This window comes from Stegastes partitus, unplaced genomic scaffold (genome assembly GCF_000690725.1).
Source record: "Stegastes partitus isolate 25-593 unplaced genomic scaffold, Stegastes_partitus-1.0.2 Scaffold1041, whole genome shotgun sequence".
NCBI lineage: Eukaryota > Metazoa > Chordata > Actinopteri > Pomacentridae > Stegastes > Stegastes partitus.
In genome coordinates, this window is record NW_007578772.1 from 52242 (window position 1) to 74797 (window position 22556).

At 45.1% G+C, this 22556-nt stretch overlaps 1 protein-coding gene across 2 annotated transcripts; it reads left to right on the forward strand.

Moving 5' to 3' along the window:
* The first annotated feature begins 281 nt into the window (after window positions 1-281).
* Window positions 282-20956, forward strand: col1a1a (collagen, type I, alpha 1a). 2 transcript variants are annotated; one of them, XM_008295371.1, is made up of 49 exons: window positions 282-541; window positions 2679-2870; window positions 3190-3212; window positions 3508-3543; window positions 4764-4856; window positions 6940-7008; window positions 7105-7149; window positions 8090-8143; window positions 8238-8291; window positions 8397-8450; window positions 8549-8602; window positions 8698-8751; window positions 9327-9371; window positions 9477-9530; window positions 9626-9670; window positions 9876-9929; window positions 10519-10617; window positions 10811-10855; window positions 11075-11173; window positions 11410-11463; window positions 11560-11667; window positions 12355-12408; window positions 12551-12649; window positions 12742-12795; window positions 12880-12978; window positions 13096-13149; window positions 13257-13310; window positions 13504-13611; window positions 13705-13749; window positions 14479-14577; window positions 14679-14786; window positions 15114-15275; window positions 15394-15447; window positions 15571-15678; window positions 15818-15871; window positions 15963-16016; window positions 16126-16287; window positions 16486-16593; window positions 16899-17006; window positions 17122-17175; window positions 17711-17818; window positions 18002-18055; window positions 18159-18266; window positions 18366-18419; window positions 18517-18624; window positions 18787-19066; window positions 19251-19441; window positions 19725-19967; window positions 20216-20956. In XM_008295371.1, exons 1-49 carry the CDS (start codon window positions 460-462, stop codon window positions 20360-20362), a joined length of 4344 nt encoding a protein of 1447 aa, XP_008293593.1. In that variant the 5' UTR covers window positions 282-459; the 3' UTR covers window positions 20363-20956. The 2 variants fall into 2 exon arrangements, with proteins under 2 accessions (XP_008293593.1, XP_008293594.1); XM_008295372.1 differs by lacking the exons at window positions 15571-15678; window positions 15818-15871.
* Window positions 20957-22556: the final 1600 nt, after the last annotated feature.

A 22556-nucleotide genomic window follows, 5' to 3' on the forward strand; every position in this document is an offset into this window, starting at 1 on the left:
GTTTCCTCCTGCTCAGTCCCCCCCATCTCCTCCTCCTTCTTCTTCCTCTGATCCAAACTTCCAACCCTTGTGCTGTGGAATTATGGAAGGAGGGACCTCCTGTTTTTTCTTCTCGCTCTCTTTTCCTCTGTTTTTTTTTTTTTTTCCCTTCTTTGAAGGAGGCGTCCATTCTTGTCTTCCCTAAACGTGAGCAGCAGCAGCGGGGTAATGAGGGTGCGTCCCCCAGTCGGTCCAGTCCCCAGTACCTCCCAGTTCTGCAGGCTCCCATATAAAAACCCCTGTGGAAAGTGAGTGTAGGCAGTAGGGAGTTTTCTGCTGGGGTCAGGAGGACTGTGGACAGACGAGCGGACCCTGCCCCAAACACCCGTGTATGAGTGGAGTGTAGCAGAAAGAGAAAACATCCCCAACTTTTTTTCCTCTCTTGCCTCAAAGAGTCTACATGTCTAGTGGCATCTAGACATGTTCAGCTTTGTGGATTTGCGGCTGGCGCTGCTGCTCAGCGCAGCGGTGCTCCTGGTCAGAGCGCAGGGCGAGGACGACCGTAAGTTTCATCACTGTTTTCTGGAGATTCTCAACCTTTTTTTTTTTTTTTTTCACCCTCTCGTCTTTTTGTTTTGTTTTTTTTTCTGGTTTTTGAAAGTGGATTTTCTCTACGTGGCTGGACGGCTGCTGAGATCTTAGACAGAGGAGAGGAGAAAGGAAAAAGTTTGAAGTAGAAATGAGAACTTTGATGTGTTCTGCTGCTTTGTCTCCATAGATAGACACATAGATAGATAGTGCAGCTTGCAGTTTAGATAGTACAGGGTGTGCGTAATCCATTGGGCATCTCAAGAAGGCCTCTCTCTCTCTCTCTCTCTCTCCCTCTTCTTGTGTTTGTCTAAGTCTCTCTACCTCTCCACCTCCCCAACATGAATGCAGAGCGAGTTGCTGCAGGTTTTCCATTTGTTCCTCCAGGCGAGGGTTTTCTAACAGACTACCAAAAGTTTCTGCACTGATTCAAACTCCCCAAAAAGCTGCAGTATTTCCTAAATAACAGCTAATTTTTTTTTTCTTCTGGTTTTAAAAGTCTGACCCCCCTACAGCGTTTTATCAATTTGACACCCTTAGCTGTACGTCCTGCACCCATCAGCCTCCCCAAAGGTCAGTTTCAGATCTGAGTAGCTGATAAACTGTCCAGTTTTTTTTGCCAAATTTGGTTTGGCTTCCAGTAGACACGAGCCAGAGAGCTGAAGTCTCTCCCAGGCCTGACTGATGTGGCAGAGTAATTCACAGCCTGAGGCCAAGTGTTGAGTTGGACAGGTGAGCCAGAGAGAGTCACATAAAGGGAAAACAGACAGAGACAGTAAGTAGGAGGTGAGCAGCAGGCATAGTCTTGTCTGCTGGAAACATCTGACCCCTTTAACCTGAGCTGTTTACAGAAGTTCAGGTGTGCTGAGCTCAGGAGGTTTTGGAGCACAGAAAGAGAAATCGCAGGAGAACAAACGTTGGGGTTTAGACACCAACAGTTTCCTCCTTGAGAAGACAAAGAAAGCCACATCAGCTCTGGAAACAACAACCAAGGAGCTGAAATTCAATTTTTCCAGATGTTCCTCTTGTGGAAAGGACCCAGCTGTCTGTCTGCCTGTCTGTCTATCTGAAGCAGATGTGCGCCGACCCTCTGAACGGTCGAACAGCGCCACCCAGAGGCTCCAACTTCCACCTGCAGACACATCTGGCCGCCACGTCCCCCACGCAGCCTCTTTCCCTCCTCCTCCTCCTCCTCTTCTTCTTCCCCTTCTTTCCACTCTTTTTTTTTTTTGTTTCGTCTAATTGCAAACACATGCGGAGTGTTTCCACCAGCTGCTGCCAAGCCGACAGTCTGCAGCGCTCCTGCTGCTGCTTTTCCACGTCTGAGCTCAGCACTTTGGCACGCCGCGAGATTTATAAGCCCACTAAAAGGAGCCCCAGTTCGGGTTTAGATTTTGCTGAGAAACACGCAGCGGTCAGGGCGGAAAATGTGACTTTGAGCTCCCAGCTGAGGGGAAATGAAATCACTCGGAGATGGGTTCGCCGCGTGCGCTCTCCGTGCGTAAAGATGGTGTGACTTCCATCCAGACGCAGCGAGTCGGTGCCCTCTCTGTCACCTTTGACCCTTTCTGGTCCCATTTTGAGGCCACCAGTTCCTGTCCAGAGCTTTCTCAACGCTAAGCTTTCCAGTTTGGTGTATTTCTGTCAGTGCCATAACCATTCTCTCTTTTCCTGGGTTTAGATTTTACGCAAATATGACGCTTCTCTTCTCTTTTTTGATACTTACACGGGTGTGCAAAACTAAAATAGAGGCTTGTAGACATTGCTAAAAAATATATATATAGACAAACAATTGTATTATTAATATTTTATCAAATCTGGATTCTGATTTTATTTATGAAGTGTGAGAAATAATCTAATTCGATTACGCACAACCAAAATTGAGGCAGTTTGGTGATGGTGGGCATCGTTTATATCTACTTATTTTTAGATTTTATTTTATTTTATTTGCATTTTTTTTCTATTTTATTTTAATTTAATTTTCAGCGTTTCAGTTTCCCACACTCCTTTCAAAATCCATGCAGATTCGCTACTGTGTATTCCTGTGCGTGCGTCTGCGTTCAGCCGTCTCACCTGTCTCACCTGTCCCCCTCCTCTGTCGCCCCCCTCAGGCGCGGCCGTTAGCTGCACCCTGGACGGCCAGGTGTACGCTGACCGGGATGTGTGGAAACCAGAGCCATGTCAGATCTGTGTGTGCGACAGCGGCACCGTGATGTGCGATGAGGTCATCTGCGAGGACACAACCGACTGCCCCAACCCCGTCATCCCCCACGATGAGTGCTGCCCCATCTGCCCCGACGACGGTATTCTACCCCCGATGTCTCAGTTCTTCTCTTTTGCTTCATCTCGACACCTTGTCCAACATGTTTTGCCACCTGCAGTCAAACATATTTCACATCAGCATCACATCTCTCCTGTTACACTTCAACATGACCTAAATGATTATATGTCCCTTTTATAACCCACATGTACACATCAAGTCTCCTCCATCATCAGATTCTTCTTCTAAATTCATCATTTTCAGAAATTCTTTGAGGATTTTCATGTATTTAGGAAATAATTTTATAATATTTCTGTTTTCTGTCATCATCTAACATCACATTTATGTGTGTGTCTCTGCAGGCTTCCAGGACTCTCAGGTTGAGGTAAATATAGATTTTTTTCTACATGGATAGCTCTAAATATCTTGTATCAATCCTTCATAACCAATATATCCACTATAAAGAGTGACTGATGGATGATGATCAGGTGTATGATGATGATCTTCTCAGTAGTGTTTGTTTATGATGTGTAATATTAGATACAGTGACATTAATATCAATGCAGAGTCACTTTATTTATGCAATCAGACACATATGAGTCATATTTCTACACATCAGATCTCATGTTTTAGTTTTATCATTGCACTAAGACACTATTTTTGTCTTCTCTCACCCACAGGGACCCAAGGGAGAGCGTGGACCCAAGGGAGACAGGGTAGGTTCACACTCTCTCCTTCCGCTGATTGGCTTGCGGGCGAACTTTTGATCCAGTGGTGCGTTTGAGGTTTTCTGCGTGTTTATGTTGGAGCTGAAGCAGCTCTGAGCGACAGAATGTGTCTACATGCGGTTAAAGTCGGGCTGATGTGGAAACAGGGCTGATTTAAAACTCTAAGAGCTCTCAGGGTTTCTGTGTGAACAGCGTGTGTAACTAGCTACTGTTTATGGGGTTTAGCTTTTGGTAAAAAGTCATATTCATTTTGTAAAGGTTGTATAAAAACATTTGCTCTAATACATGCAATGAGGTAAATGTTTAGAAAGGAGTCGTGCAGATGTTAAGTTTCCATATGCTGGATTTTTTTTTTTAAAGAGCACTGAAGGGTAGTAAATGCGTTTCCACTTCTGAATGAAGTCACTTTCTCTTGTTTCTGGAATTAATTATGAAGCAGCGAAGTACATGTAATGATCAGTGACTCAAAACATGACGAGCTCAGGGTAGAACCTGCTGACTAAAGCAGACTTTTTGGAGCAGAGCAGGAGATGGAAGCAGCAAGGAACTGAGATTTTGTGGAAAAATAATTTTAAAATTCAAGTATTAAGGCTTAGTTTTTCTTTATAGCAATAAAACTGATGGTTTTTTTTTTTTTAAGTTGAACTCAGCTGCTTATAGAACGATGACTTTTGAATTAAATCATAATTGTTGGCTAGAAATTTAAACTGAATTGAACTTGCACCAGCTGCAGAGACATCTGTGTGTTCGAAAGTTGGATCTGAGACTGTAAACGCTCTTTGGATCAGCTCACCTGCAGCTCAGTTAGTCGTCATCAGAAGTGTTCAGTAACATGTAATTAATGCATTCATGGTATTATTTATAATGTAGATTTACTCTGAGCATCAATTCTCTTGTCTGTGGTGATAATGATTCCCATACGAGAGGATAGTCCCCCAGTTCAGTGACTGTTCTTACCTACTTCCTGTATCCTGGTGTCACATGACCACCACCTGTCTTCCTGGTTGGTCACATGGGGAAGTAAAATGCATCTTCACCACATTTAATGCTTCTGCCATCGCTGAGCCTGTAAAGACACAAACAGGGAATTACATATCAAACACAACGATCAGCTCTGCTCATGTAGCGAGGGTAAAGTGAGGTTAGCATCAAGTGAACTTCTTTTTGTGACCCTTGAGTCTGACCCTGTCTTCTTCTTCCATCTGCAGGGTGCTCCTGGTCCTGCCGGTAACGATGGTCTGCCCGGGCAGCCTGGACTGCCTGGACCTCCCGGCCCCCCTGGACCCCCTGGCCTCGGTGGAGTAAGTTGTCGATTTTTTCTTTTTGTTGTTGTTATACTGTATTTGACTTGTTTAGTTCCAAATCGGCCAGTTATAAGCCAGTCGTGGCTGGAGACAACAGTGACACTGAGCTCATGATGTGGTGGTCAGACAAATCACAAAACACAAGAACGTACAGCATTAGTCCCAGCTCATCTTATGTGTTGTGTTTCCTCCAGTTTTTTCATTACATTCTCATACTCTGGATAAACTGGACCAGTACAAACCAGTCACATCATCCTGGGTGTGAACACAGCTTCTATCAGAGCTGGGAAAGTGAGCTCCACTCTCACAGTTAATGCTTTTCATCAACTCTGATTAGCTGGGCCTTAAAATCCCAGTTTGACCTGGAGTCTGGGGTCAGGAGGTCAGAAGTTCATTGGTATAGATGTGTTAGTGCTTTTAGATGCTCCAGGAGGTGAAGCAGAAGATGTTCTATATGCATGTTTGGTATATTACTTGATTTGTTTAGATAGCATTTATCAAACCGACAAGCTTATTTGCTTACAGCTGAGTATGCTAAGCTAATATTTCCAAAGACTCAAAATTTGACTTTGCATCTTGTGTTTCAGTTTACCATTAACTTCTATGCTAATTTTCCACACTAACCCATTGTACTTTAGGAGTCTGAGTTTATATCTCCAGGCTAATTTTGCATTTTCTATAATAGACCCACATGCTAAACTAGCATTCCCAAAGACTCACAATCTCATTTTGAAGCAGTGATTCTGTTTTTCATTGGCTCCCATGGTAATTTAATTCCCACTCAGTGTCATCCTAGTGCGATTAATCTCTTGAATTATTTCTGCAGAATCTATCCTTCATTTACATGCTAAGCTAGCATGACATATCACCCACTACTAGTTCTCCATGCTTATGTAGAACCACCGACCATTTTGATTTGGTCAACCATTGACTTTCACTCTTAAGTGAAACTTCTTCTGACCCTCACTCTACGACAGGATGCTAAGCTAACATTCTCAAGCTAATTTGCATTTCTACATAGAGTTTATTATTGACCCACATGCTAATTCACCAAGCTAAGCTAACATGAACCAATCTTTGACCCACATTCTTGCTACACGCAGCTAATAGAACAAGATTGTAATGAATCATGTTATGATTCAATTTACCACTGACTTTAATTTGTATGCTAATCCAATAAGAGTAAATTTAATGACAAACTAACATGCCCAGTTTAATTTACTATTCTTGAGTAGAATTTGACCATTGACCTACATGCAAATCTTTGACACATCAGTCTAATTTAGCATGTTGGGATTCAGTTTACCATTGACTTCCACCCTAATACTGTATATTAAAGTATCAACAGTAACTTGGGTAGCAAGCTAACATTTACAGCCTACTTTACCCTTCTTATGCAGAATTTTCTCACTGAATTACATGCAAATTTTTAATACATAACTTACTAATATCGGTTTAATTTGGCATGTTATGATTTAGCCCTGTAAACGCCATTTACATACCAAAGCAATGCTCTATTTAAGTATAATTTAGCACATTTATGTAGTGTTATCTGAGCCCAACACATCAGTGGCAGACTTCCACTGTAATTGTCCATGCAATGCTACCTTGATTGTCTAATGGCAGTATTTACGTAGGTTTGCTTTGTCTTAGATGGCATATTTTCCATGCACAGTGGTGTGCACAGCATGTGACATAAAGAGAAACCAGAGTCAGAGGTCAAGGGTGGATCCAGGGCTGACTGCAGAACTGTGTGCTTTGATTTTTATGAGCTTCATTAGCACTGAGATACTGCACCATGCACACAAGCAATGAAACAGTCTGTGTATGACAATGAAGGTCTTATGTATGAATGACTTTTAGGGAATTGCTAAACCCTTAGATTCTGCCATCATATTCAATTAAAGGAAAGGATCTTGCTGTAGAAATTGTGTGAAAATGCATCGCTTTACTTATAACTAACCTCGGACACTCAGCGTAGAAAATTCACAACATTGTCAGCATTACTGATGGATTAACAGTATTTGTATTGATAGGATATCTTCCTGAGGGTAACACGTCTCTTGTTTGGTTTTTCCAGAACTTCTCCCCTCAGATGTCTGGTGGTTACGATGAGAAATCTCCTGCCATGCCTGTGCCTGGACCTATGGTAGGACACATATACCTCCACTCACATGCAGACTCGATTGTTTCCCTCTGACCTGAGGTGATGCAGTGTCTGACGCTGCCTCTGTTTGGTTGACAGGGCCCAATGGGACCCCGTGGACCCCCTGGATCTCCCGGAGCTAGCGTGAGTACATCGCTTCTTTCCCTCCTCAAAACAAAATGCTTGCAGGGTGGTAGTGTAGAGGAAGAGGAAGAGGAAGAGGAGAGGGCATCCTCATCACTTCAGTACCTTTATCTCTTAGTTGGCAGGAAGTAAGAGCTTACATTCTCTACTGGAAACTAGAAGCACACAGTGGCACGATCTGGTGGTCCAGTGATTTTTGTAGTCACTATTTTAGCCAAACCAGTGAGGAAAATAAAACTGCTTCTTTCTGTGTTCTCACAAAGAATGCATCACTAAACAACGGACAGACGCTTGGAGCTTTCTAAACCTGTTTCATAAGCTTTGAGAAATTCAGAGAATAAAGAGAGACCAGAGGAAAATAATCAAAAGAACTCAAGTTTCTGTTGTTCAGGCAGAGGCTGACTGAACATTAACCAATCCAAGTTTGCACAAATTAAACTAAGTTTTCTTTTGTCTTGAGGTCGACCCGTAGCTCACAGGGAGGCTCAACAACGATAGAGGCCCGTTTTAGCTATTTTGACAACACCTTGCTTGCGTTATCCAACACGTGTCTCGCTAACATGCCAAACTGTCTGCGTCAGGAAATATCTTTCAGTCTTTTTAAGCCTCTGGTTTAGCTTTAATATTCTAAAATTTGCTACAGTGGCATAAAATCCGAGAAACGCCTGAGCAGACGTCCAAGTTAGCCACAGATGATTTCCATAGTAACTGGAAGTGAGTGCTGCTATATAAAGAGCTAACTAGCGTTCTGTTTTTCCCATCAATACTGCATTTAACTGCTCCCAAGTTAGCTGACAGTCACACTAAAACAGCGATTTGTTTTTCCCCAAGCAACACAGACAGGCTACGTTTGAAGGGATTCATGTCTGCATCTCGTCACAATAACAGGGAGTAGTGTGAATGAGTCCATAGCAGTGATGGTGTTTGTCTCCCCCTACAGGGACCTCAGGGATTCACTGGCCCCCCTGGTGAGCCTGGTGAGGCTGGAGCTTCTGTAAGTATCAAAGACGTGGAAACAAATGGACACCTGCGTCGTATGTTGCTATCCCGTCGCCATTCTCACCTGTTATGTGTCTCTTTCTGTTCAGGGTCCCATGGGTCCCCGTGGCGCCGCCGGTCCCCCTGGAAAGAACGGAGAGGATGTAAGTGGACTGGAACTCCTCGTGTTCAATATTTGTATGGCAGTTTCGATTTTTTTTTAAAAATGGCTCAATTGATCGCTTCATCCCCTCCTCTCTTGCTCACAGGGTGAGTCTGGCAAACCCGGTCGCCCCGGTGAGCGTGGACCCACTGGCCCTCAGGTGAGTTCACTTATAGTTTTTTAGCAATGTCATACTGAAGAAAACAAAAACAAAGCAAAGATAATAAATTGCAACTTCTTCTTGTGTTTTTCTCTCAGGGAGCTCGTGGTTTCCCAGGAACCCCCGGCCTGCCCGGCATCAAGGGACACAGAGTGAGTCCAGATTCCCCCAGTTTCAACTAAAAATCTGCTGCGTTGCATTTCCTGAGTGAGGACTTCATCTTCGTATGTCTGCTTTTGTCTTTTAGGGATTCAGCGGTCTGGATGGTGCTAAGGGAGACTCTGGCCCTGCTGGACCCAAGGTGATTGTCCCACTTTGTTATCTCATGAATTCATGTATAGAATCATGTCAGTTTTGCACATCGACAGGCAGGTTACTTCAGTCATAGTGCAGGAGTGGCTATATAACAGTGGCAGGTAGAAGCAGTGCTAGAGCTTGTAGTATTAACGTAGTATTAATGGTAGCATTGCACAGGAGCGACTCACAGATGACTTCAAAAAAGAAACATGACGCTGACGCATCTGAAACCTGCCTACTACATTTCCAAGGATGCTACTAGTAGCATTTTTTCTTTAGGCCTCACTTTCACAGTGGCTGAAAATCCAGTTACCCAAACTGGAGTGCAGGATTTGTGTTGTGTCGTCTTCCAGCTCAAGATGACCAGCTGTTGGCAGGTTAATGTGTTTAAAATCAGAGGAATGACTCTTGTATTAGTATTAGTTGTGCTCACAGTAGCGCTGCAGTATCCATGTTAAGCACTAGCAGTCACATCAGCTTTTGTAGTCACATTGGTTGCATAGTGGCCAGTGGCAGCCATATTGGCGAAGTTCAATCATTTTCACCAGCTCACCTGCCTGTGTGTTTCTGTGCATTTAGGGAGAGGCTGGCGCCCCCGGTGAGAACGGAACCCCCGGTGCTATGGTGAGTAAAACAAGCGCATCATCTCTCCTGCATAGATGTCAACTGGGACCAGTAGCAGGTCACTTGAACAGTTCAGCTAATTGACCCTGTCTTTGTCTTTCTCAGGGACCTCGCGGTTTGCCTGGCGAGAGAGGCCGCACTGGTGCTAATGGAGCTGCTGTGAGTCCACACATACACAACCCACAACTCCTGTAATCAATCGATCAGTCAGCCAACAAACAGATTGATCAATCACGTGTGTCTGTGTGTTGCAGGGAGCTCGTGGTAACGATGGTGCTGCTGGTGCTGCTGGACCTCCTGTAAGTCTTTCATTCTGTAAAGCTCAAAAAACATCCAGAGCAGTTGTTGAACTACTTTTACAAGTGAAACGATGCTGCAAGCTAAATCTCTAATGAGGCGGCCGTTGAAGTAAAACTTGTCTTACCTTGCTTTTTAAAGCTGTGTTAGCTGTTGCTGAAATGATGTGCTATGTTTGTCTAAATACTTTTTTGCATTTGTTCTTAGGGTCCCACTGGCCCCGCTGGACCTCCTGGATTCCCTGGTGGCCCCGGAGCTAAGGTAAAGCTAGGACACATATAAAGCACAACAATAACTTTCATCCAAAATGTCCCCATTTTCCATTTCTTTTCCACTCTTGGTTTTGAGGGTCATCAGACGGCTACTGACCTGACTTTGGCATACTTCACTTCATATGTGTTCATGTAGTTGACCTTTACTTTGACCCCTCAGGGAACCTAATAAGATGGGGGGTCATACAAGGTCATCTGAGGTCATCCCAATCCTGCACACTGAAGCCCTCATTCGCACAAAAAATAAATAAATCCTTGTGTGTGCGAGCATATACATGTACAGATGGAGCTTCCTGATTCTGATACTAGATATGCCAATAAAGGCAATAGAGTTGATAGTTTAAAAGTGTAAGAAGTTGAATTTTTTCGTACACAAATTTAGCATATTTTGAAGACTATTATAGTAATTTGGTGTAATATTACTTTGAATGTGAAGCTGAGGCCCTTTAACCTTTAGTTTTGATTAGTTGATTTTTTATCGTTTCTGTGATTCTCTACTCTTCATGTCTTCTGCCATGATAGTTTCATTATATTACTAAATCCTGTTCTTTGATTTTTTTTTCCTCTTCCTCTACTAGGGTGATGCTGGACCTCAGGGTGCTCGTGGATCCGAGGGCCCCGCTGGAGCCCGTGGTGAGCCTGGAAACCCTGGACCCGCTGGCGCTGCTGGACCTTCTGTAAGTATAAACCTTTATGATGAACTGTTTAGGTCCTTGATGAGACGGAAAAGCCAAAACAATGACCAGATAAAATAAAACTGTCTCATGGGATGCTCATTTGTAATGACGGAGCAGCATTTAAATGATTAAATGACAACCCTCTCACCTCTGGACTGTTATTAAACGATCGTCCTTTTCCTTCTCCTTTCAGGGAAACCCTGGAGCTGATGGAGCCCCTGGAGCTAAGGGAGCACCTGTGAGTATCTTTCCCTATAAATTTACTCCATAAGTATGTCAGGTTAAGGGTTTAAATCTCTTTTTGGTTCAAAAGGTTGAGCAAGGCACTAAGAAAGCAGCCAGGGCTGTTTCTTTTTGTTTTGTTCTTTTTACCTTTTCCATAGCTACAGCTAATCAATAATGCGAGTGCAGTCCAACATGATGTGACTGTTTTGTTGTCATGTGCTGCCCCCTGCAGGGTGCTGCTGGAGTTGCCGGAGCTCCCGGTTTCCCCGGACCCCGTGGACCTCCAGGACCTCAGGGTGCTGGTGGCGCCCCTGGACCCAAGGGTAACACTGTGAGTAAAGCTTTCTCAACCAAAAATGCCATTTTGTTATATTATAATTAAAAATAATACTTCTGCCTAAACATAATGAAATAAAAGCAGAACTGTTGACTTGTTCTGGACCTCTGTTTGTGTTGTTCATTTATGTTGTTGGGGATAATCTGTACAAATCATAGTCACTTTTTATCGGTCAGCTGGTTTTGTATTTTTGTGTCTTCATGTTTGTTTGTATGTTTTGTTTCTCTCAGGGTGAGGTTGGTGCCCCAGGAGCCAAGGGAGAGGCCGGTGCCAAGGGAGAGGGTGTAAGTTCACCGCATGATCAGCACAAAACACGTCTCTTTAAATTGTAAATTTACACATTCAGCCTCTTATGCCATCTATGTGCGTGTCTTTTCTAGGGTGCTCCAGGAGTTCAGGGACCCCCTGGACCTCCCGGTGAGGAAGGCAAGAGAGGAGCCAGAGGAGAGCCTGGTGCTGCAGGAGGTCGTGGAGCTCCTGGAGAGAGAGTATGCATTTTACCTTATTTTTACTTCATCATACTATTTACTGTGATAATCTTTAAAAATTAAATGAAATGTAAAGGGGCCCTCTGGTGGCTGCTTTAACTATCTATATACATAGAGTCATATTATATTATTAATATCACTTTTGTGTACGACATACTTTACAGACATGATTTTTTTTCCTTTTTTGTGCTTAATATTGAAACACCAGAAAGAGCAAAGGTCAAAATGTTACTGGCTCATAGACACCTTTCTGGCTCATTAGTATCATATAAGCAAACTCTCTAGTGCCCCCCACAGGCCAGAAAATGTCACGTCTTAAAAAGGTAACGTCCTCTTCTGAAAACATTTAGGGCACCGTGACAGACTTGTCGTGACTTACTGTGAGTGATGAACGGACAAACAAGAGTTGAAAATGAATCTAGCTGTACGCTTGCAGGTGGAGAGTCTCATCTGACCAACCTGAGGCTTTCTGATCTGGCCAACAGTTTATCTTTTTGGCAGTCAGTTATGACTGATCGTAGGAACAAGCTGAGACATATGAGGCCTACATGTCAACGTTAGCACCGACTGACTTAATGATAAAGGCCAGGGCATGTTTGAGCTAAGGGCTTAGAGCATTCTTAGCTAGGGAAGAGAAACTGGCTTTTGTTTAGAGGGCTAACCAAATGTGTTTGATTGTCTCTGCAGGGTGCCCCTGGTGGTCGTGGTTTCCCTGGCTCTGATGGCGCTGCTGGACCCAAAGTTAGTAAAACGCACGCAAACATACAACTGACTGTCTATTTCTTCTGTGGGCATTCACATGCTTCAAATCGGTTTCAGTTTAGCTAATCTTTGCCTTTCCACCACTCTGTCCTCTCCTTCTCCTTCTTCTTGCGCATCATAGGGTGCCCCTGGTGAGCGTGGTGCCCCCGGTGTTGTTGGACCTAAAGGTTCCACTGGTGAGCCTGGCCGCACTGGCGAGCCTGGTCTGCCTGGAGCTAAGGTGAGTTAGCCGACTGTCTATCAAATAGTTGTCAGCAGCATCATTTATTCACTCCACAGGCCCTCCTCTGACCACTAACTTCTGCTCTGTAGGGTATGACTGGTAGCCCTGGCAGCCCTGGACCTGATGGCAAATTGGGAGCTGCTGTAAGTTTATATTCAGTACAGCTGATCTCGTCAAAATTTTTAAGTTTTGTGTCCACCTCTAAATGAATTGATCCTCCTCACCAGGGTGCCCCTGGACAAGATGGCCGCCCTGGACCCCCTGGCCCCGTTGGAGCCAGAGGCCAGCCCGGAGTTATGGGATTCCCCGGACCCAAGGGAGCTGCTGTGAGTAATATTTAAAATGCCACACAGTGCACTTGCTCATGTGTATTATTAGTTGGCTTCTGAGTATTAGGTCACTGAAACATGGACTTTGCTTTTCTTCTTTTCTCCTGTCAATAGGGTGAGGGTGGAAAGCCCGGTGAGAGAGGAGTCATGGGACCTACTGGCCCTGGTGTAAGTTGTCTACATTGTGTTTCTCGTTGCATTTACTTTCCTATTTTCTTGTTGCATACAGAAGCCAGAGCGTGTGTGTCTAAAATTCCTGCCATCTTTCTATCTAGGGTGCCCCTGGAAAGGACGGTGATGTTGGTGCTCAGGGTCCCTCTGGACCTGCTGTAAGTAAACAACACAAACCACACTCTCTAACAAAATAACACCTGGCTCGGTTGTGACAACCTTTCTTAAGCCTGACAACATTACAAAATACTTAAGCAGCTACATATCTGGCTATGCAAAGTCATACCCACAAAATGCAATACATCTTGTCACTTCTATTAGACCTGACACTTGCTCTGTGCTCATTCTCAGGGCCCTGCTGGTGAGAGAGGAGAGCCCGGACCCTCTGGAGCTCCTGGATTCCAGGGACTTCCAGGACCCCAGGGTGCTATTGGTGAGACTGGCAAGCCCGGAGAGCAGGTAATGACGGAGATATGACTAAACCCATCCTCTATAATTCAAATTTCTTGAACATTTAAGTGCTTATCCTCCTGTGTCTATCTTTCCGTCTAGGGTCTGCCCGGTGAGGCTGGAGCCCCAGGAGTTGCTGGTGCTAGAGTAAGTTGTCAATCATTATCATTAATGTATTCACAGTTACAAAATATTTTTGCTCTAATGAGCTGCAATTAACGGACCACCATTGGAGAGCTGTCTTTTAGTTCTTGATGATTACACTTTACCAACCAGACGACAGTTTAAAAACTACACGACATTGGTGCTATGAATATATATTCTGTAATGTTTGGACATAAACTGTCTAAAAAGTTATTTTTGGTTTAAAATGCAGGTCACTGGACAAAGTGAGCTAGTTTCACTTTTACCCTAGTTTATAGTCCAAATTGCTCAAAGATGGAGCTGAAAAAACTGCTACTATGCTGGCAAGTTTGGTAACCAGCCAACTGGTTCATTTAGTGAACACACTGATGGTAATAGAAACAGACTGTGAGCTCAAACAGGCTAATGCTAAAGGGATGTCACAAGCTTTGTGACTTGTAACTTTCATTTCTTTAAAATAGCAGAGGACCTCCTATATGGCCACCTGAGACAGGCCCTGAGAAAAATGAGTCATGCTCAAGAGATAGTTCTTTGCGTGAACAAAAAGGCATTCTGTTGAAATGTCTGTCTTGACAGCAGATAAATACTGTAGTATATCTGGATGAAAGCTGTCTGCCTTACAGAGGAACCTCTCTTTGGAAAATTCAACTACAGTGATCTAGCTAGCAATCCTCATGATTCGTTGGACCCCCATTTCCATTTAACTAACCCTCTGCCACTTCTTTCCCTCAGGGAGACAGAGGATTCCCTGGTGAGCGTGGTGCCCCTGGCGCTATTGGACCCGCTGGTGCCCGTGGATCCCCTGGAGCTGCTGGAAACGATGGTGCTAAGGTAAACCCCAGCGGACTGTAATAGGAGGTTCTCATTCACATGCCTGTGTGACTAAATCACACATATTCTATAATTTTGATGTTTTTCCTTCTCTTCCTCAGGGAGATGCTGGAGCCCCCGGTGCTCCCGGAGCTCAGGGTCCTCCTGGACTGCAGGGAATGCCTGGTGAGCGCGGTGCTGCTGGTCTTCCAGGACTGAGGGGAGACAGAGTGAGTCGCCACAACAGTATACTCCGCATTTGCAATAGTCCAAGTATATAGGGTGGGGTATAACTTATCACCACCGACGTGCATAGCACGTCGTCACTAACACTTGAGATCTAACTCACCAAAGCAACAATAACACTGATCAGATCTTCCACTATGATGACCACTCTGTAGCTATCACCACCATCCACAGATGTTCCCCAACACTGATTACTGATCAGCTACAGTGCTGCCCACATAATGACCGGGTTATTACAAGATCTGATGTACCATGTGATCACTCCTGGTATAACCCAATCTAATAACCCGATTTTCAATTCAATAACCCAGGGTGACCAAGGAGCCAAGGGTGCTGATGGTGCTGGTGGTAAGGATGGTCCTCGTGGTTTGACTGGACCCATTGGACTTCCCGGACCTGCTGGTGCTACTGGAGACAAAGGAGAGCCTGGTGCCGCTGGACCTGTTGGACCTGCTGGAGCCCGCGGAGCCCCTGTAAATATATTTCTGTTTGTTGCCTGTCTGCAGAAAATGAACCTTTAGTTCAAAGTTTCCTAGCTGCTGGATCCTTGAATCTTAAAATCCTTGGTTGACTCTTCTTCCTGTTCCATAGGGTGAGCGTGGAGAGAGTGGACCACCCGGACCTGCTGGATTCGCTGGACCTCCTGTAAGTTATTTCTCTAGAAACGTCCCAGCCGTTTACTGACTGCCTTTTTTGGTTGAAGCATTATCACTGAATTTACTGGGTAATTATTTATCTCTCTCTTCACCCACCACCATGTGACCTCAGGGTGCTGATGGACAAGCTGGTGCTAAGGGAGAGGCTGGAGATAATGGTGCTAAGGGAGATGCTGGTCCCCCTGGAGCTGCTGGACCAACTGGTGCCCCTGGACCTCAGGTTTGTAAACTCCTATATTGATACCCCATTATAGTACAAAAAAATACAATTGTTTCCAGTCAGCATTAGAAGTAGTTATGGCTATATAGTCCACTACTAGTTTGCCACTGTTTAGTAACTCAATGTTGTGTCCGTTCAGGGTCCCGTTGGAAACACCGGCCCTAAGGGAGCCCGTGGACCCGCTGGACCTCCTGTAAGTCACCACTTTTCTGCCACTTTATTATTTGCACCGACTTGATAGTCTTTTTCAGTCCTAGTTAGCTAACGGGCCTCTGTCTCCCTAGGGTGCTACTGGCTTCCCTGGTGCTGCTGGCAGAGTTGGACCTCCTGGCCCCGCTGTAAGTCTTTCTCAAATGTTATTGCCGCTTTTGTTGTTACTGAGATAGTGCTTGAAATCCAAAAATTTTCCCTGCATTGTGATAATTGATCCCTTCCCCCACAACACAGGGTAACTCTGGACCCTCCGGACCTCCTGGCCCAGCTGGCAAGGAGGGACCCAAAGGAAACCGTGGTGAGACCGGACCTGCTGGTCGCCCTGGTGAGATTGGTGCTGCTGGTCCCCCTGGAGTTCCAGGAGAGAAGGGTAGCCCTGGTGCTGAGGGTGCTTCCGTGAGTTATTTTTTACTATAAAACCATCAGTGCAGGCTGAAATGCTGAGGCATGATTGATAATAAATGGCAACTTGGTTAATTTCTTTCCATAGTGGTACAAAATAAAGTGTCCAAAAAAAGAGCTTCACTTAGTTTTTGCTACCCAGCATCTTCATGTCTAACAACTGTCTCTGTTTGTCTCTGCTTCCCCTTGCAGGGTAGTGCTGGTCTGCCTGGACCTCAGGGTATTGCTGGACAGCGTGGTGTTGTTGGTCTGCCCGGACAGAGAGGAGAGAGAGGTTTCCCTGGCCTGCCTGGACCTAGCGTGAGTTCCTGTTGTTGCTCTAAAAAAACTCAGCTTTACAAAACTACAGACTGCTCAGTTGATTTGATGAAACCAGGACTGCAAACCTCAACACACATATTTTATGAAGCATCTTCAGAACTGAACATGATTCAAAATCTAGAGGATCTGCGAATAAAAATCCAACCATTTAGAATGACTTGGAAATGCAGTTCAACTCTGATTCAGTCCACAAAAAACACAAAGCAAGTACAGCTACGCTTAGTCAGTTAGAAATATGATACAGATTAATATGACTGAACTGACTGTGCCTGTGTCACTCTCAGGGAGAGGCTGGAAAGCAGGGACCTGGTGGCCCCAGTGGTGAGCGTGGACCTCCTGGACCCATGGGACCCCCTGGACTTGCCGGAGCCCCTGGCGAGCCTGGACGTGAGGTATGAACATACAGTTCCACAGGAATACAACAGGGCAGAGTGTCTTCTGTTTTCCTGTGTATATGTCCACCCTGTAGGTGTTTTTTTTAAATCACTTAACCTGCTTGTGTTTTAGGGAACCCCCGGAAACGAGGGATCAGCTGGTCGCGATGGAGCCGCTGGACCCAAAGTGAGTTTATCAGTAACTGACCATCACTAGACAGGTGAACAGTTTGTTAGTTAGATTTGTGGTCACCGTGCCCTTTGAGCTTTGTCTTTAGTTCCAGTCTCTACTACAGTCCTAAGCGTTGTTGAGCTACACTAACCAAAAGCTCACCGAGCAGCCATCAAGCTTAGCCAGCATACAATGTGCCAACACTACAACGGCTTCAACTAGATATAGTGATGCTTAGCTGGGAATCTACTGGCTAGCTCGGTAACAGGCAGTCATTATCACACAAAGTCAAAATTATGTCTGTAAAGATTTGACAACTGTGGACAGATCTGTGGACAGATCATTTCCAATGTGACCACCAGAGGTAACAGTTGCACCGCCTACAAGCAGTTACATGATTAATATGGCTTTCCTGGAGGATAGATAATTGATTTTCACTGAATATTTTTTACCATGGCAGCTCTAAGATGTCCTTGAACATAGAGCAATGCAGGCCAAGGGAATAAAACACAAAGGCTAAAGATATACTCATTTTGTGTTTGTGTTTTAGGGAGACCGTGGAGAGAGTGGCCCAAGTGGAGCCCCTGGTGCCCCTGGACCCCCCGGAGCCCCTGGACCCGTCGGACCCGCTGGAAAGTCTGGTGACCGTGGAGAGACTGTGAGTGACTAAGCCACTGTTGATTTTCCAGTTTCTTCATGGTCTTCTCATGACAATATCCATCTTTAGGTCATGTTGATAAAAATCAGACACCGGTATTCAATGTGCTGTATTTTAGAGTTAAAAAAAAATAGGTTTCACTGCAACCTGCCACAATATGAAACTGATTTTTCTTTGTTCCAGGGACCTGCTGGCATCGCTGGCTCTGCTGGCCCTGCTGGACCTCGTGGCCCTGCTGTAAGTAGCACTATCAGCCCCACTGATAAACAACAACAATGGGTAGACCAGCATGCAGAGGAAGGCAAAATACAACTCCTCATCCCTCTCTTAATCCTAACAGGGACCTGCTGGACTTCGTGGAGACAAGGGAGAGACCGGAGAGGCTGGAGAGAGAGGCATGAAGGGACACAGAGGATTCACTGGAATGCAGGGACCTCCTGGACCTGCTGTATGTTACTCTACATATACTGCATGCAAACAACACATGCCATACAGTAACACAGTCAACCTCTAACTATTGTTTTTTTTTTTTAATGTGCACCCATAGGGACCTTCTGGAGAGCAGGGACCCGCTGGCTCTGCTGGAGCCGCTGGACCTAGAGTGAGTTCCCACCATATAGTCTTTAACTACGTTTTCATATTTGCTGGCTTGATTTGCAGACTTTGACATTCAGAGTTTTCCTCTGTGCAATTTGTAGGGCCCTGCCGGATCTGCAGGTAGCCCTGGTAAGGATGGTATGTCTGGTCTGCCCGGACCCACTGGACCCCCTGGACCTCGTGGACGTTCTGGAGAGATGGGACCTGCTGTAAGTCTAACTAGCTGTCTAACTATCCATCCATTTGTTTACTTTTCATCTCCCAGCTAAATGGACATAGAGGTTGTGTGTTGCTACAAGCATCACACACCATACCAGTAATGAACTAACACCTACTCTTGCTTCTCTTTCCCCTCTCCTCTCCTCTCTTAGGGTCCTCCTGGACCCCCTGGACCTCCCGGAGCACCCGGTGCCCCCGGCGGTGGATTCGACCTTGGCTTCATCGCCCAGCCTCAGGAGAAGGCCCCTGATCCCTTCCGCATGTTCCGTGCTGATGACGCTAACGTTCTCCGTGACCGTGACCTGGAGGTTGACACCACCCTCAAGAGCCTGAGCCAGCAGATCGAGCAGATCCGTAGCCCCGACGGTACCCGCAAGAACCCCGCCAGAACCTGCAGGGACCTCAAGATGTGCCACCCTGACTGGAAGAGCGGTGAGTTTTCACATTATAGCAGTAGGGCAACTAATGGGCAGCATGGCAGTGGCCTTAGCGGGCCATGCTACCATTTAAAGACCTTTAGTGGAGGTTCAATGAGTGGAGGTAGAATTTTTTAACAGCCTGACAAGGAGCATTGTGGAGTTTTACATTTTTTGACCTTCGTCTTAATGTTCTCCAGGCGAGTACTGGATTGACCCTGACCAGGGCTGCACTCAGGATGCCATCAAGGTCTACTGTAACATGGAGACCGGAGAGACCTGTGTGTCCCCATCTCAGCGTGTGGTTGAGAAGAAGAACTGGTACCTCAGCAAGAACATCAAGGAGAAGAAGCACGTCTGGTTCGGAGAGGCTATGACCGACGGCTTCCTGGTAAATAAGCTAAACTCCATAACCTGAAGAGCTCCTCCAGTTTCAAACTTCCATCTCACCTTGTGCTTTTCTTCAGTTTGAGCATCCAAATCCCTCTTTGCCATCTCTTCCTAGAACTTTCATGTCAGTTCCTCCTTCCTCTACACCTCCTCTCTTCCCAGTTGCACTCCCTCTCACTCCTCTGATTTTCTCATGTCTTTCCCAGTTCCATCTTACCTCTCATTTGTCCTCCGCCCTCACAGTTCCAGTCAGTAAATCCTCCCCTGTTCTCTTTCCTGCACAGTTCGAGTACGGCAGCGCTGGATCTCAGCCTGAGGATGTCAACATCCAGATGACCTTCCTGCGTCTCATGTCCACTGAGGCATCCCAGAACATCACCTACCACTGCAAGAACAGCGTCGCCTACATGGACGCCTCCGCCGGCAACCTCAAGAAGGCCCTTCTCCTCCAGGGCTCCAACGAGATCGAGATCAGAGCCGAGGGCAACAGCCGCTTCACCTACAGCGTCCTCGAGGATGGATGCACGGTGAGAAAACATTACTTGATGCTCATTGCTGTCCCACTGACGACCAAATAAGCTTCAAATGCTAGTTCAGTGCTGTTACTAGCTAGAGAGAAGGAAAGGAAGGGTCACATGTTTGTATGGACTTCCCATACAGTCATTGGCAAATGTTCAGACAAGACGAGGGTTTAGGCAAAATTTGAGAAATCCAGCGTCATGGTGGCCATTTTGAATGTTGACCCTAACCACCCTCTCTTCTTCTGTCCTTGCAGTCACACACCGGTACATGGGGCAAGACAGTCATTGAGTACAAGACATCGAAAACATCTCGCCTGCCCATCATTGATATCGCTCCTATGGACGTTGGTGCTGCAGACCAAGAGTTTGGCCTTGAAGTTGGACCCGTCTGTTTCTTGTAAAAAGAGAAATCTGGACTTGAAATTGTTGTTGTGTGTGTGTGTGTGTTTTATTTTTTCTAGCAGTCATCTCTCTCTAAAAAAACCCCCACCAAAACGTTCTTCTAATGCCATTTTTCTGAAAAATCCGACCCCTCGTTCCTGATTCTACAAGTTTCCATTTGGCCGTTGCTCCGATGGTCCACTTTGCCTAAAACCTGCACTTCAACAAGAACAAAATGGCGGCGGTGTGGCGGCATCTGCATCGTCGTGTTTGGGACCACTACTTTTTTTTTTTTGTTTCTGACTCTTGGTTTTTTTTTTTGTTTTTTTTGCCATCACCAACACCAAGGATCCTGTAGAGAAGACATTTTGTTTCACTGGCAACAAGAAAATAATATATGCCTCTGTAAAGTGTAAAAAAAAATTTACTTCCCCTCTTCATCCAGCCAAACCAGGCTGCTCTGGAGTTTGCAGAAACCAACAGAAACACACAGGTGACTTTTGTATTTTTATACACCTCTGCGGTGAGAGGAAAGAAAGGACAGTCCCAACAGACAGAACCCAATTGCTTTGTACCACGTTTCAGGTGTTGATGAATAAACGGTGAAACTGACAGCCACGTTTGTCTCTCTTGTTCTGCCCCTTACCCCCCTACCACCACTCCACCTGCCCCCCCCAGACAACGCTGACAACTCCTCCACCTCATCCGCTGACGTTGCAGCTGTTGCGATGTGTTTGTTGTTGTTGTTGCTTTTCTTGTTTGTTCCTCTCTACTGCTCTTTATTTTTTATTTTTTTTCTAAAGAAAAGTCACATTAAAACCACCAGCAGAGAAACATGGGTTTAAACCTCTTTTTTTTTTGCAAGAAAAATGGCTACCTCAGAAAAGCAAGGAATTCCAGCTACGAAAAAAAAGGGCCCAGTGTTTTGTGAAGCGAAGCCTGCAGTAGTCGTGGCGGTCGGTGGGGTAGTCGAGGTTTACTGACACTTTAGCAGAAGCGGAAACAGCTAAAAAAAAAACTTACGGTGCTATTCTCTCTTTGAGGTGTGCTCGGCTGTGCGGGATGGCTAGACTGTTGTGCAGTGTTATGGTCACTCTGGCATAGCAGGGCCCCTCTTGGTGCTAAAACGAAACCACATCTTTATTTCTTGGTGTCCAGGATGAGACAGACTTCTTCTGTTCCCAGCCTTGGTTAGTGATGGCAGTCAAATTCTTGTTGTCTCTCAGTTCCAGTGAAAAGCGGATCTCGTCTTTTCACCGTAGTTTTTTTTCCTTTTATGTTTTCAACCTCTTCACCTTTTCTGTCGTTCGAAATTCTACTTCACCGCCATCTGTTGTAGTTTGTACCTTGTTTTCTTGTGCAAACGGGTGAAATTTCTCAGCAACAAAAAAAAAAAAAAATTGGAATCAAACAAACAAAAAAAAATGCACAGAAAGAGAGCCATCAGCAAAGAGTTTGTGAGAGAAGGAAGATAGACACACCCATGGGGGAAAACCACAAGGATCTGTACCTATTTTGTATATGTATAATAAATTGAGATGTTTTTAATTATTTTGAATGCTGAAATAAAGCATGTTAAGTGGTCTAACATTGAATCCTGCCTAATTCCCTGACTGACTCACTGACTGCCGACCCTCCCCTCCCCTCCTGTCCCAGAACTTGAATCAAAGCACCTTTTTTTACTTTTAAACCATTTGTACAGTGGATGAATGAGGAAAAAAACAAAAGATTAAAGAAAAAATGTCAGAAAAGCTTATTCTGCCTCTTGTTTAATATATATTTTCTCCCAGGAAAGGCTGAAAGTGTGTGAAAAAGATGCAGCAGAGGGATGGTTTCGTAGATTCTTAACATTGTTTTTAGGGACTAGATGTCATCCTTGGTGGTCCTATGAAACATTTTGGGGTGTGACGTGTTGCCTGTAGCCTGAGTTGTTTATCTCGATAATGTAAAATCTCCTGCCTGTAATTCTGCTCCTGTTTGTGGTTTACAACTGATGATAGGCACTTTAAAAAATGTGGCTCTTAACTGAGCAGCATTTTTTGGGGGGTCAGGAAAGAAAAGAGGAAAACAGCGGCCTACCTCTCAGCCGATGGAGCTTCCTTGGTGTTGTCCAGGCCATTAAATCCAAATTGAACATCCATAATCCACTGAGAAAACATTTGTAGTCCAGCAAGGATGATGAGGATCTCGTGTCCATCCTGAGATGTCTCTCCA